The 13,718-nt window shown below is 45.0% G+C and overlaps 1 protein-coding gene across 1 annotated transcript; it reads right to left on the reverse strand.

Moving 5' to 3' along the window:
• Nucleotides 1–253: 253 nt before the first annotated feature.
• On the reverse strand, nucleotides 254–1,089 carry LOC109241103 (craniofacial development protein 2-like). Its single transcript, XM_019407821.1, has 2 exons — nucleotides 715–1,089; nucleotides 254–601 (listed from the first exon to the last, which is right to left on the reverse strand). Exons 1-2 carry the CDS (start codon nucleotides 1,087–1,089, stop codon nucleotides 254–256), a joined length of 723 nt encoding a protein of 240 aa, XP_019263366.1.
• Nucleotides 1,090–13,718: the final 12,629 nt, after the last annotated feature.

Consider the following 13,718-nt stretch of genomic DNA (forward strand, 5'->3'; position numbering starts at 1 on the left):
CCAGATCCCGACCCTTCCTCTCCCTCGCTTTAGCCAATCGAAACAACTTCTTATCCCCGCCTTTTTCCCCCAATTCCTCATACAGTCGGCCAAAAGCTGTATTCTTAGCCTCCGTGACCGCTAGCTTAGCCTCCTTTCTTGCTACCTTGTACCTCTCTCTATTCGCTCTCCTCTCCTCCTCGCATGTGCTCCCTACCAACTTCATATACGCATCCTTCTTCGCCTCCACTTTGCCTTGGACTATGTCATTCCATCACCAGTCGCCTTGGTGCCTGCCAGAGTGACCCTTCGAAATCCCTAGCACCTCTTTCGCCGCCTCCCTAACACAGTTCGCCGTCGTAGCCCACATAGCACTGGCGTCCTCACTACTCTTCCATGCTCCCATAGCCAATAACCTCCCCTCCAACTCCTGGGCTTTATCCTTAGGTAAGGCTCCCCACCTGATCCTCGGTTGACCACGAGCATACCTCTTCTTCCTCCTTATCATAATACCGACATCCATTACCAAGAGCCTATGCTGGGTCACGAGGGTCTCACCCGGGACAACCTTGCAATCCTTGCACAACCCTCTATCACACCTTCTGAGGAGGAGGTAATCAATCTGAGTTTTCATAATCGAACTTCAAAAAGTTACTAGATGCTCCTCCCTCTTCGAAAAACTCGAGTTCGCAATCACCAGCTCGAAAGCCTTAGCAAAATCCAACAGCGAAGAACCTCCTCCATTCCTAACCCCAAAGCCGAAGCCACCATGCACCTCGCCATAGTCACCAGCAACCGACCAATGTGGCCATTGAAATCCCCTCCGATAAATAACCTCTCAGTGGGTGGAATACTACGCACAACCTCATCCAAACTCTCCCAGAAGCGCCTTTTAACCTCCTCATCCAAGCCCGCTTGCGGCGCATAATCGCTAAGGACATTGAAGGTGCACTCACCAATCATCAACTTAATAAACATTAGTCTGTCATGCATCCGCCTAACCTCAACCACCGACTCTCTAAGGTCCCTATCCACCAAGATACCCACTTCATTCTTACCCCTCACGACTCCAGAGTACCATAGCTTATACCCGTCCATATTCCTTGCCATCGACCCTACCCACCTTGTTTCCTGGACACAATCTATATTTACTCTTCTCTTCTGGAGAATCTTCCAGCTCAATAGACTTGCCCGTCAGCGTGCCTATATTCCATGACCCGATCCTCAACCTACAAGCTCCTTTTCTCCCCTTACCCTCCTTGCCTCCCATCCTATCCTCTGGCCCCTTCCTCGCCCCCTTCCTCGCCCCCGTCCCCACCCCCCGAACCCCCTGAACCCTCTGAACCCCCCCAAACCCCCTGAAGACATGACCTTACTCTACCATCCCAAACCACAACCACGATAGACTACGGGCAAGCACTAGCACAGAATAGGACCCAACTAGAAGGTAGCAAGTAGCAACTACAAGTGCGCTAATAATATTCTTGAAGTAATGCTAACTAGATTGGCAGAATTTAACTATCACATAGAGATAAACAGGAAAGCGGGAGGTACCAACTCCCGATTGAAGAACCTGAAGATATGCCTTGGTGCACACCCGAGGTCACGGAATCCGTCGTGCGTCCTTCCAAATCTCACCAGCCTTTGCACCTACCAGCCAGGAATGCTCCGCTTTCTTGCTCGTATGCCTCACACTCGTCTCGACCGACGCAGCTAGTTCCCTGCAGAATCGCACACAACCACCACGAAAAACAATAGGGGAGGGGGTGGGTTGTCACCATGTCGCCGCTGCACCAGCTTAGTTCTACGACAACCCGGGTTGTCCAACTAAACTATGTGGAAGACCGCCGCCGAGGGCAACGGAGATGGGTGACGAGTCTAGGTATCCAACACAGAGGAGGGGGAGGAGGTGGAGGGTATAGGCGACCTGGGCAGACGCGAAAACAGAGGGGTGTTCGCCGGCCAGAGGTTGCCGACGGGTTGCTAGGGTTCGTGCTTTGGGAACTAAATTTTGGGCACAAGAAGGCTGGAGACACGAACCATAGGGAAAGAGAGAAGGGCTTAGGGGAATAAGAGAGAAGAAAGGAGAGAGGAGGAGAAAGGCCAATCGCCGGCCGGAAAACTCCGGTGATGACTGACGCAGAGAAGACGCAAAATCTGAAAATGAGGGAAGGAGAGAGAAGGGATGGGGAAGAGAGAAAGGGGGGAGGAGAAAGGGAGAGAGAGAGGAGGGGGGGGGAGGGGGAGCTTACCTATGATTCCCGGCGCCGGCGGTCACGCCGGTGGCTTTACAGTAGACGAAAAGAGGGAGACTAGCAGGGAGAGAGAAAGAGATTAGAGAGAGAAAGAGCCGTTTTCATATGATACCTACAGACAAAAATATTGCTTACTTGGCGTCATTTGTTTGCACTTAATGGAGGTTTGAATGTTAATCATTCAGATCTCAGACATTAAGTGCATGTGTTTTTTAAGTCTAAATCTTAACTATTCAAATCTTAATCATTAAGTGTGTTTGTTTTTTCTATTTCACAACAACTTAATGGGTCTAAATAGATCTGAATGATCAAGACCATAACAAAGACTTCATTTCATTAAAATATTATCATTCACATTCACCACTAACCGTTGCCACCGCTCACTACTATTACCTACCACCATGCACCACCACTTCTACCATACTCAACCACTACCGCCGACCACCACCGTACCTAACTACCGCCACAAACCACCACCATCCTCAACCATAACCGCCACCGCCATTATTATCAACTATCATCGCCTATCACTCCACCATTATAGACTACCACCACCATGCACCATAGCATTATCAACTAACACCACTACTATTTTCCTCAACCACAACCACCCATCCACCCACCTCAACTACCACCACCAACCACCCTACTATCATCATCAACCATAGTCGCTACTATCTATCATTATAAACTACTACCACCCACCACCACCTTCCTCAACCACAATTATTATACTAGACACCACTAGTTACTATCCAGAACTACAACCATCAACCAAAATTACTGCTAATCACCGCCTCCGATCGACATCCACAAGCACCACCATTAGTGTCACGACCCTAAACCCAGACCCGGTCGTGATGGCGCCTCTCGTGAAGGCAAGGCAAGCCAACACAAATCCCAAGTTTAATTAACAGATATAATGAGTCATAATCAAGTCATTAATAATGCTAAATCCCAAAATAATGCGAAATATGTCAACTGCGGAAACAAAACACAGCCCGACATCGGGGTGTCACAAGTCACGAGCATCTACTAAGGTCTGAACACAACTAAGAATCTAAAATGTACTAAACACAGTCTAAGGAAGAAAAGAGGGAGAAAAACAGTGCTGCGAACGCCGGGCAGCTACCTTGCTAACTCCGATGACTCTGCCACTGAGCAACCAACACCCGTTACCGGGTTCAAAATAATACCTGAATCTGCACACAAGGTGCAGGGAGTAATGTGAGTACGCCAACTCAGTAAGTAATAAAAGTAAATGAAAGCTGAGCAGTAAGAAAACACGTAAGCCACATCATGACGCTACAGCAAATACAGTACATTTCCAAAATAGTACAGAAATCATTTACTTCGTAAATCAAGCTCAGTTTCAGTAAAACCTTTTAAAAACAACTTTCAATAGTTTCAAACGAGTGATAAAAAAAGTGAGTAAAAATGATAGAAACGTAAATAGCCCCTCGGGCAAAACATGTACCATAAACCGCCCCTCGGGCACAATATCAAAGGAACCAGCCCCTCGGGCTACCTCACAATCACTCGTAATCAGCCCCTCGAGCATAACATGAATCAAGAACCGCCCCTCGGGCAACATAGATCAAGAACAGCCCCTCGGGCTTTAATATGAAACAACAACAGCCCCTCGGGCTACAACACATCACACACACTGGGTACCCGCGCTCACTGGGGGTCTACAAACTCCGGGAGGGGCCCCTTACGGCCCAAGCGCAATAACAAGCCATCTCGTGGCATAATCAATCCGGCCCTCGGCCTCACATATTAAACTGAATCATCACACTGGGTACCCGCGCTCACTGGGGTGTACAGACTCCTGGAGGGGCCCCTTACTGCCCAAGCGCAATAACAAGCCATCTCATGGCATAATTAAACAGGTTCTCGGCCTCATATCAATCACAAGCCACCTCGTGGCATAATAAATCAGGCCCTCGGCCTCTCATATATCACAATCGGTACCACATGTTGCGGCGCGCAGCCCGATCCCATTGTATCCTCACAACATAGGCCCTCGGCCTTACTCTGTCAGAATCTCACAAGCCACGCGGGCAACAATAAAACTATTACTCGGCTAAAAATATCATTTTTGAAATCAAGAGGAGTGAATAAAACCGAGTTACAAAAACAGTAAGAATATAACATGACTGAGTGTAAACATTAAATCAAAACAGTAAGGTAAAACAGTAGTAAAAGCCCCTAAGGGTCCAAACAATCGGCACAAGGCCCAGACATGGCATTTAGCCCCAAACAAAATAATATTTTCCAAGATATAACAATATCAAATAGTTTGCAAGTAGAATACCCGACTTAATAGTTGTACGGGATGGACCAAGTCACAATCCCCAATGGTGCACGAACCCACGCTCGTCATCTAGCGTGTGCGTCACCTCAAAGTAGCACAACGATGTGCAATCCGGGGTTTCATACCCTCAGAACAGTATTTACAATCATTACTTACCTCTATCCGATCCAAACTCTAGCCCGCGATGCTTTTACCCTCTCAAATCGACCTCCGGATGCTCCAAATCTAACCAAAATCAGTACATAACCATTAAAATATGCTAAGGGAACAAAGCCCACTCGAAAATATCCAATTTACATCAAAAATCCCGAAATTGCTCAAACCCGGCCCCCCGGGCCCACGTCTCGAAATTCGATAAAATTTACATCAATAGATTCCTTATCTCCCCACGAGTTCATACATATCAAAAGTTCTAAAATCCGACCACAATTAGTCCATCAAATCCTCAATCAAAGGCCTACGTTTCCAAGCCCTAGTTTCCTCAATTTTTACCCTTAGTTTCCCCTAATATCATGATTAACCAATGGAAAAATGATCATAAACTCAAGTAATGAAGCTTAGGGAACTTACCCAACTGATTCACCTCGATTTTTCCCTTAAATTCACTGCCCTAGCTCGTTTCCCGTCTTCAAAAATGGAGTACTTAGCCAAAAATTCGCGAAGGAAACATTATATACTTCTGGCCCAGGGATTCCGCATCTGCAGCACTGATAGCGCTTCTGCGGTACCGCTTTTGCGGTCCATGAACCGCTTCTGCGGTCATCACTTAAGCCGCCTCCTGCACCTGCGACCCTCTCTCTGCATCTGCGGTCGCGCAGGTGCGGTTCACATACCGCATCTATGGTTTCACTCCACCAAACCTTTGGCGCATCTGTGGCTCCAACCACGCATCTGCGATACCGCACCTGCGGTCCCGTAGCCGCAGGTGCGGTTATGACAGCAATGGGAGATTTTCAGCTGCCAAAACCAACTTCCAAACTTTCCGCCAGCCATCCGAAATCACCCCAAGGCCCCCGGGACCTCAACCTAAAGCACCAACAAGTCTTATACTACCATTCAAACTTGTTCCAACCTTCGCAACACTTAAAACAACATCAAAATACCAAATTTACATTGGATTCAAGCCTAAGAATTCCAAAAACTTCCAAATTCTGCTTTCGATCAAAAAGTCTATCAAACCTCGTCCGAATGACCTGAAATTTTTCACACACGTCACAAATGACACAACGGACCTACTCCAACTTCCGGAATTCCATTCCGACCCCTATATCAAAATCTCACCTATCAACCGAAAATCGCCAAAATTCCAATTTTGCCAATTCAAGCCTAAATCTACTCCGGGCCTCCAAAACACATTCCAATCACGCTCCTAAGTCCCAAATCACCTAACGGAGCTAACCAAATCATAAAAATTCCAATCCGAGGTCATATACTAACAAGTCAAAACTTGGTCAACCTTTCAAATTTTTAAGCTTCAAACTGAGAACTGTTCTTCCAAATTTATTCCAATTATCCTGAAAACCAAAACCGACGATTTACATTAGTCACAATACATAATACGGGGCTAGTCATGCCCGAGAACTGGCGAGCAAAGTGCAAAAGCTCAAAACGACCGGTCGGGTCATTACATCCTCCCCCACTTAAACATACGTTCGTCCTCGAACGTGCTCATAGTTGTTCCAAAAGCCAACAAGTCGTTGTATAACCTTACCATGATGATACCCGGGGGTGATTCCACATCACCCTATCTCGTATAGGTCCGGAAACACAATGTAACTGAAATTTCGCAATCCAACCTAGCCCGTAAACCTTAGAACCACATTTCTACTTCTGAAATCATCTACAAGATTAGAATCTCACATTTATACTCTGAATAAGCCCGAACAAGCTGTAATAAACCATACCTGCAACCTCAGATGTAGTTACATGATATACCACATAACTCAAACACTCGTAGCGATAACTTCTAATCACAGCATTTGCTCAAAACATCCAAATCTCCATAATAAGCCTCTTATCAAATGAAGCCCCATCCAAACACTTCCATATACTGCCAATGATTAAAAAAACACGTAAAAAGCCATAACCGTTCCTCAGTTCAACCATTCGTGAGGCCACTTCTCCATTGACAAGGACCATAGTAAACTTCTGAGCCGAACATCGATATTATCCTTCCATCATGCTGAAACCGAATCTGTTTGTATTCATTATAGATCCATCTAATCTAACACAACTACTCTGGTGGCATGACACAAAAATACAATCTAAAGCCGCAACTCGTGCAACCCGTGCACCAATAAGCAACAATCCGAACATACTCAAATCATGAAAATGACTCAACTGAGAGAGCTGTATCGCAAGCTCTCCAGTACCACCTCAACACGATGCCAAGAACCCGTCACATACCGTAGAACAAGAACACACAAATCTAACTCGAAGGATCATATCCCAACATAACTTCGCTGCAATGCGCAACCCTATCCAAACACTGGTCCTCATGAAACACCTCAAGTCACCATACCCAAAATCAACAACCACGCGCTATTGATGTCTAGTGCCAAAAGTGAATCACCATAACCGTGGAGAGGCAAATGACATAACACCACACGAAACCCGAAAGAACATAACCAATACGTCGTCCACCAAGCAACACCCAATACTCTTCCCACTCAAATTTCGCTACAAGACCCCAATAGAACCGCACTATATGTGCATATAACCACCAAGTCTCAACTCCTCGTAACATAGGAGGGTAACTCATAGATCACGAATAAGCTCAACAATAATCAAATGGCATATCTCTCAACAATAGCAGTTCGAAGTAAACAATTTTGACCAGGTGCAGAACACACATCCATGTTGGACCTACCAACAAACCCCAAATCAACTCTGGTCACCCACAACAGATAAATAACTCTTTGAAGGTTCACAATGACTGAGTCATCGCACATGCTAACCTCTAACTAACCTTAGCTATTTCCTCACAGTCCACAACCACAAAGCCATCTAATCACGGAAAATCTCAGTCTCCCAGTCCATAAAGCACACGAATCACCATATCTGACCCCAGCTACACTGCCGAACATCTAACACACATCCGATACTCGATCATTCCACGAGGGATACTCCTATAATTCTTCTGTGCTACCAAGCCAATTTGAATATCGACAGTCGATCCAATAAGAGAATGCCACAATACTAATGAAGTATCCTTAATTCAAACACACCATTTAGTAATATCATTTACCTAGTCATCTGAAACTGTCGTGCTGTCTATGAATTTATGACCTTCCTTTCAGAACTGAACTCCGACCTTACATATGCCAATCTCAACCCTACACAACATACCACATACACCATGCCATCCTATGATAAGTATGAGAACATCATAATCCCTTCCGAGCCACAATCAAATATATACTCAACTAGTCAAGAACTTTCCATTTGATCCCATCTAGGAGAAAATCACTATACATCCCATGCTCCTCATGCCGGCAGAAAATTAAACACCTCGAATCATGGTAAAAATTATCAAGAACTCTACGAATCCCCTTTTGCACGAAACCAAACCATCAGGACTGACTCCTTCTAACTCAACAAAGCTACACAAGCCATCAAAACCTAAGAGTATTGTCACAAAACACCCGTGGAAACTCATTACCTCGTAAGCATCTAAAGAACTAATCATATCCTTACCATACCGATCCGGCCTACTACCAAGCTACCCCATCTATCCGAGTTTCCTTCTGATTTACCTTCAACTTGATACTTCTTCTTGCTATAACTCCACAATTCCTCAACCCAGACTCAACATACGAGACACAAGCATAAAACCACACCGTCTAAGGCTCATAAGCCGCTGAATACTCTCTTAAATATTCCCAAAAGTACCACATTCAAAATACCTACCCTGAAGGGACTTCCTGCGAATCCAAAGCCATTACCGTTACCTTCCTGATACTGATATATAGAATCCCATAATGATATAGAAATACCACGAGTCTTGACACCCTCCAATACAAATCTCAGCTCCTAGCCAAATATACAACTTGAAAATCTCCAATTATTACATGTAAAATCTTGAACCCATTAGAACCATTCTCGAGAGTTATCCACTCTACTCGCAAGTAGAGGTTTATCGGGGCATCGCTTGTGTCGCTGAGTCCTATGCCGAGGGCGATGTGCCAATACCATGTCACAAATAGAGGTTTATCGGGGCGTCGCTTGCATTGCCAAGGCCTATGCCGAGGGCGATGCCAATACAATGTCGCAAGTAAAGGTTTATCGGGGCGTCGCTTGTGTCGCCGAGTCCTATGCCGAGGGCGATGTACCAATACCGTGTCACAAGTAGATGTTTATCGGGGCGTCGCTTGTGTCGCCGCAATGTCGCAAGTAGAGGTTTATCGGGGCGTCGCTTGTGTCACCGAGGCCTATGCCAAGTGCGTTGCACCAATACAATGTCGCAAGTAGAGGTTTATTGGGGCGTCGCTTGTGTCGCCGCAATGTCGCGAGTAGAGGTTTATCGGGGCGTCGCTTCTGTCGCCTAGGCCTATGCCAAGGGCGATGGTCAAACCGCAATTAGACCGATCAAACAGACCGGACAACCTGTGCTCCAATAGCACTCCAACACCGCAGAGTGTAACTTCACCTTAATGCAACCAAGCAACTTCCTGTTCTACGCACCTTACATCCTTTACTACTAACAACACAAGTCATTCCACGATTCTCATACACCCATAAAGCATGACATAACCTTTATTGAAATTTCCTTTACTCGAGCCATCCCCGGCCTCAACCTCCGTAAGCCATAACTGATTCACAAATACGCCTCAAACTGGAACCATCATAGCACATAACCGTCCAATCAACTATTCAATAGCAGACTCCTCCACTTGGCTCGAAGCCATAGATCAAAACACACAATAACTCATAATGAATATACTCTATTACTGCCATAATATCGTAGTGAGATTGAACTAATTCCTCATAAGGTCGTGCAACACAGATCATCTAGTACTTCAAATCTTCTGCAATTCTCGCATCCACCCTCGTAATAGTCAAGCCCACTCTCTTAAGCGATCAAAATTCAAATTGCAACACACATATTCACTGGTAAAAGAGAACTTCCAACAACAATATAAGGATCGCACAGACTTCAAAACACTCCGCAAGAAATAACCCACTGCTTCGCCTCAAACTAACATCTCTTTATACCCTTCCACCGCAATAAACATTACGCAGTCACATCATACTCATCACATAATCATCCAGCCATCACTTTCCCTAATAGGGACACTACCGAACAAATAAGTTCAAAAAAAATCACATGCTCACACAATCAGCACCTCAGTGCTCAAGCTACAGGCAAAACCCAGCCTCAAGTCCTCCAGACTGGCCCAACATCATTGCACAAGAATCACATCTCGCCCATCGATCAGGGGATCACAAGCCATCGATGCATATCTGATACCGAGCACTCATGTGCGCATACGAACGCGTGGAAGGAATTCAAAAAGTTACATTTCAAGCTGAATCAAGGACGCACGATAAGAATTCAAGAATGTGAAGTTTTTTCTAAAGGTTCTGCAGCCTCCCGAGGATAAGCACAGACGTCTCCATACCGATCCGCGAGACTCTACTAAACCTGCTCATAACTCGCGAGACCTATGTAACCTAGGCTCTGATACCAACTTGTCACAACCCTAAACCCAGACCCGGTCGTGATGGCGCCTCTCGTGAAGACAAGACAAGCCGACACAAATTCCAAGATTAATTAACAGATATAATGAGTCATAATCAAGTCATTAATAATGCTAAATCCCAAAATAAAGCGAAATATATCAACTGCGGAAACAAAACACAGCCCGACATCGGGGTGTCACAAGTCACGAGCATCTACTAAGTTCTGAACACAACTAAGAATCTAAAATGTACTAAACACAGTCTAAGGAAGAAAAGAGGGAGAAAAGCAGTGCTGCGAACGCCGGGCAGCTACCTTGCTAACTCCGATGACTCTGCCACTGAGCAACCAACACCCGTTACCGGGTTCAAAATAATACCTGAATCTGCACATAAGGTGCGGGGAGTAATATGAGTACGCCAACTCAGTAAGTAATAAAAGTAAATGAAAGCTGAGCAGTAAGAAAACACGTAAGCCACATCATGACGCTACAGCAAATACAGTACATTTCCAAAATAGTACAGAAATCATTTACTTCGTAAATCAAGCTCAGTTTCAGTAAAACCTTTTAAAAACAACATTCCATAGTTTCAAATGAGTGATAAAAAAAGTGAGTAAAAATGATAGTGATGTTCCAAACGTCAATACCACACAAGAGGGGGGGTGATTTGTGTGGTACCCAATTTTTGCTTAAACTGCTTCTGGAAGGACCTGGTTCTTCTAGGTGTACAAACGATTGCTGTTTGCGGAATTAAAAGTACATAAAATAAAGAACACAGAGATTTAACGTGGAAAACACCTGGCTCAAAAGGTGAAAAAACCACGACCTACTACTCAGTAGGATTTTCCCAAACTTCCACTAAAATCACTGAGCCAAAACAGCATTTACAAAACTCTTGTAAACCTAAGGATTAAACTCTAATCCCAGTGTGGCACACAGCCTCAACTGCTGCGACACTTTCAAGTTAACTCTAACTTGAATACTCAATAGACCTATTACAATTGCTTCTAGATAAAGCTGAAAGTTACAATATAAAAACGCCTACTACAATTGAACTAGAAATAAAGAAAGACACATAAAACTCTTTATGGAGCTGGTTCTTCAATCTGGTTCATGTAGCTTCAGGTTTGCACACCTGAATCACACACGAACTGCTTGCAAAAAGCCTTGCTATTTTGCTCCCAATTCACGTTTAACTTCTGTGTTTTTGTGCAACACGTTTAATGTGAAAACATCCTGCAATTTATAGAGTTAGTAGATGAAGAAATAACTAGAGTTCTGATGCAACTCTTCCTTGGTGAAAGAGTTCTAGTTGATTTCAACTTCTAACTCCTTCCCTATCTTGGATAGTGTTCTCTTTGATTAAGGACTCCTTCTCCTTATCAATTATGCAACCTTTTCGATCAGGAGATATTAAATACACCAAGTTAAGCTTATCTCCTTCACGTGCATCCCACATGCTTGAATCTGCCCGTTTTTGTGAACCTGAGAGATGGACCACTGGATGGACCTGGTTCATGTCTGAGTTCCTTTGTCAGTCTTCAAAACTAACCTTTACTTGGGCCAACAGATAGAAATGTAAACAGCCCCTCGGGCAAAACATGTACCATAAACCGCCCCTCGGGCACAATATCAACAGAACCTCAGGCTACCTCACAATCACTCGTAATCAGCCCCTCGGGCATAACATGAATCAAGAACCGCCCCTCGGGCAACATAGATCAAGAACAGCCCCTCGGGCTTCAATATGAAACAACAATAGCCCCTCGGGCTATAACACATCACACACATTGGGTACCCGCGCTCACTGGGGGTGTACAGACTCCGGGAGGGCCCCTTACGGCCCAAGCGCAATAACAAGCCATCTCATGGCATAATCAATCCGGCCCTCGGCCTCACATAATAAACAGAATCATCACACTGAGTACCCGCTCACTGGGGATGTACAGACTCCTGGAGGGGCCCCTTACGGCCCAAGAGCAATAACAAGCCATCTCGTGGCATAATCAAACAGGTTCTCGGCCTCATACCAATCACAAGCCACCTCGTGGCATAATAAACCAGGCCCTCGGCTTCTCATATATCACAATCGGTACCACATGCTGCGGCGCGCAGCCCAATCCCATAGTATCCTCACAACACAGGCCCTCGGCCTTACTCAGTCAGAATCTCACAAGCCACACGGGCAACAGTAAAACAATTACTCGGCTAAAAATATCATTTTTGAAATCAAGAGGAGTGAATAAAACCGAGTTACGAAAAAAGTAAGAATATAACATGACTGAGTGTAAACATTAAATCAAAAACAGTGAGGTAAAATAGTAGTAAAAGCCCCTAAGGGTCCAAAAAATCGGCACAAGGCCAGACACGGCATTTAGCCCCAAACACAATAATATTTTCCAAGATATAACAATATCAAATAGTTTGCAAGTAGAATATGCGACTTAATAGTCGTACGGGATGGACCAAGTCACAATCCCCAATGGTGGACGACACCACGCTCGTCATCTAGCGTGTGCGTCACCTCAAAGTAGCACAACGATGTGAAATTCGGGGTTTCATACCCTCAGAACAGTATTTACAATCATCACTTACCTCTATCCGATCCAAACTCTAGCCCGCGATGCCTTTGCCCTCTCGAATCGACCTCCGGATGCTCCAAATCTAACCAAAATCAGTACATAACCATTAAAATATGCTAAGGGAACAAAGCCCAGTCGAAAATGTCCAATTTACATCAAAACTCCCAAAATTGCTCAAACCCGGGCCCACATCTAGGAATTCGATAAAATTCACATCAATAGATTCCTTATCTCCCCACGAGTTCATATCAAAAGTTCTAAAATCCGACCACAATTGGTCCTTCAAATCCTCAATCAAAGGCCTAAGTTTCCAAGCCCTAGTTTCCCCAATTTTTACCCTTAATTTCCACTAATATCATGATTAACCAATGGAAAAATGATCATAAACTCAAGTAATGAAGCTTAGGGAACTTACCCAACTGATTCACCTCGATTTTTCCCTTGAATTCACTACCCTAGCTCGTTTCCCGTCTTCAAAAATGGAGTACTTAGCCAAAAATTCGTGAAGGAAACATTATATACTTCTGGCCAAGGGATTCCGCATAAGATCTTGATAGCGCTTCTGCGGTACCGCTTTTGCGGTCCATGAACCGCTTCTGCGGTCATCACTTAAGCCGCCTCCCGCACTTGCGACCCTCTCTACGCATCTGCGGTCGCGCAGGTGCGGTTCACATACCGCATCTGCGGTTTCACTCCACCAAGACTTTGGCCACATCTGCGGCTCCAACCACGCATCTGCGATACCGCACCTGCGGTCCCCTAGCCGCAGGTGCGGTTATGACAGCAATGGGAGATCTTCAGCTGCCAAAACCAACTTCCAAACTTTCCGCCAGCCATCCAAAATTACCCTGAGGCCCTCAGGACCTCAACCAAAAGCACCAACAAGTCTTATACTACCATTCAA

The sequence above is a fragment of the Nicotiana attenuata genome, unplaced genomic scaffold (genome assembly GCF_001879085.1).
Source record: "Nicotiana attenuata strain UT unplaced genomic scaffold, NIATTr2, whole genome shotgun sequence".
Classification (NCBI taxonomy): domain Eukaryota; kingdom Viridiplantae; phylum Streptophyta; class Magnoliopsida; order Solanales; family Solanaceae; genus Nicotiana; species Nicotiana attenuata.

Coding starts and splice junctions, on each gene's coding strand:
- LOC109241103 (XM_019407821.1), bottom strand. CDS start 1,089: ATGGCAAGGAATATGGACGGGTATAAGCTATGGTACTCTGGAGTCGTG. Junction 602..714: donor TGGGGTTAGGAATGGAGGAG/GTTCTTCGCTGT, acceptor ATGAAAACTCAG/ATTGATTACCTCCTCCTCAG.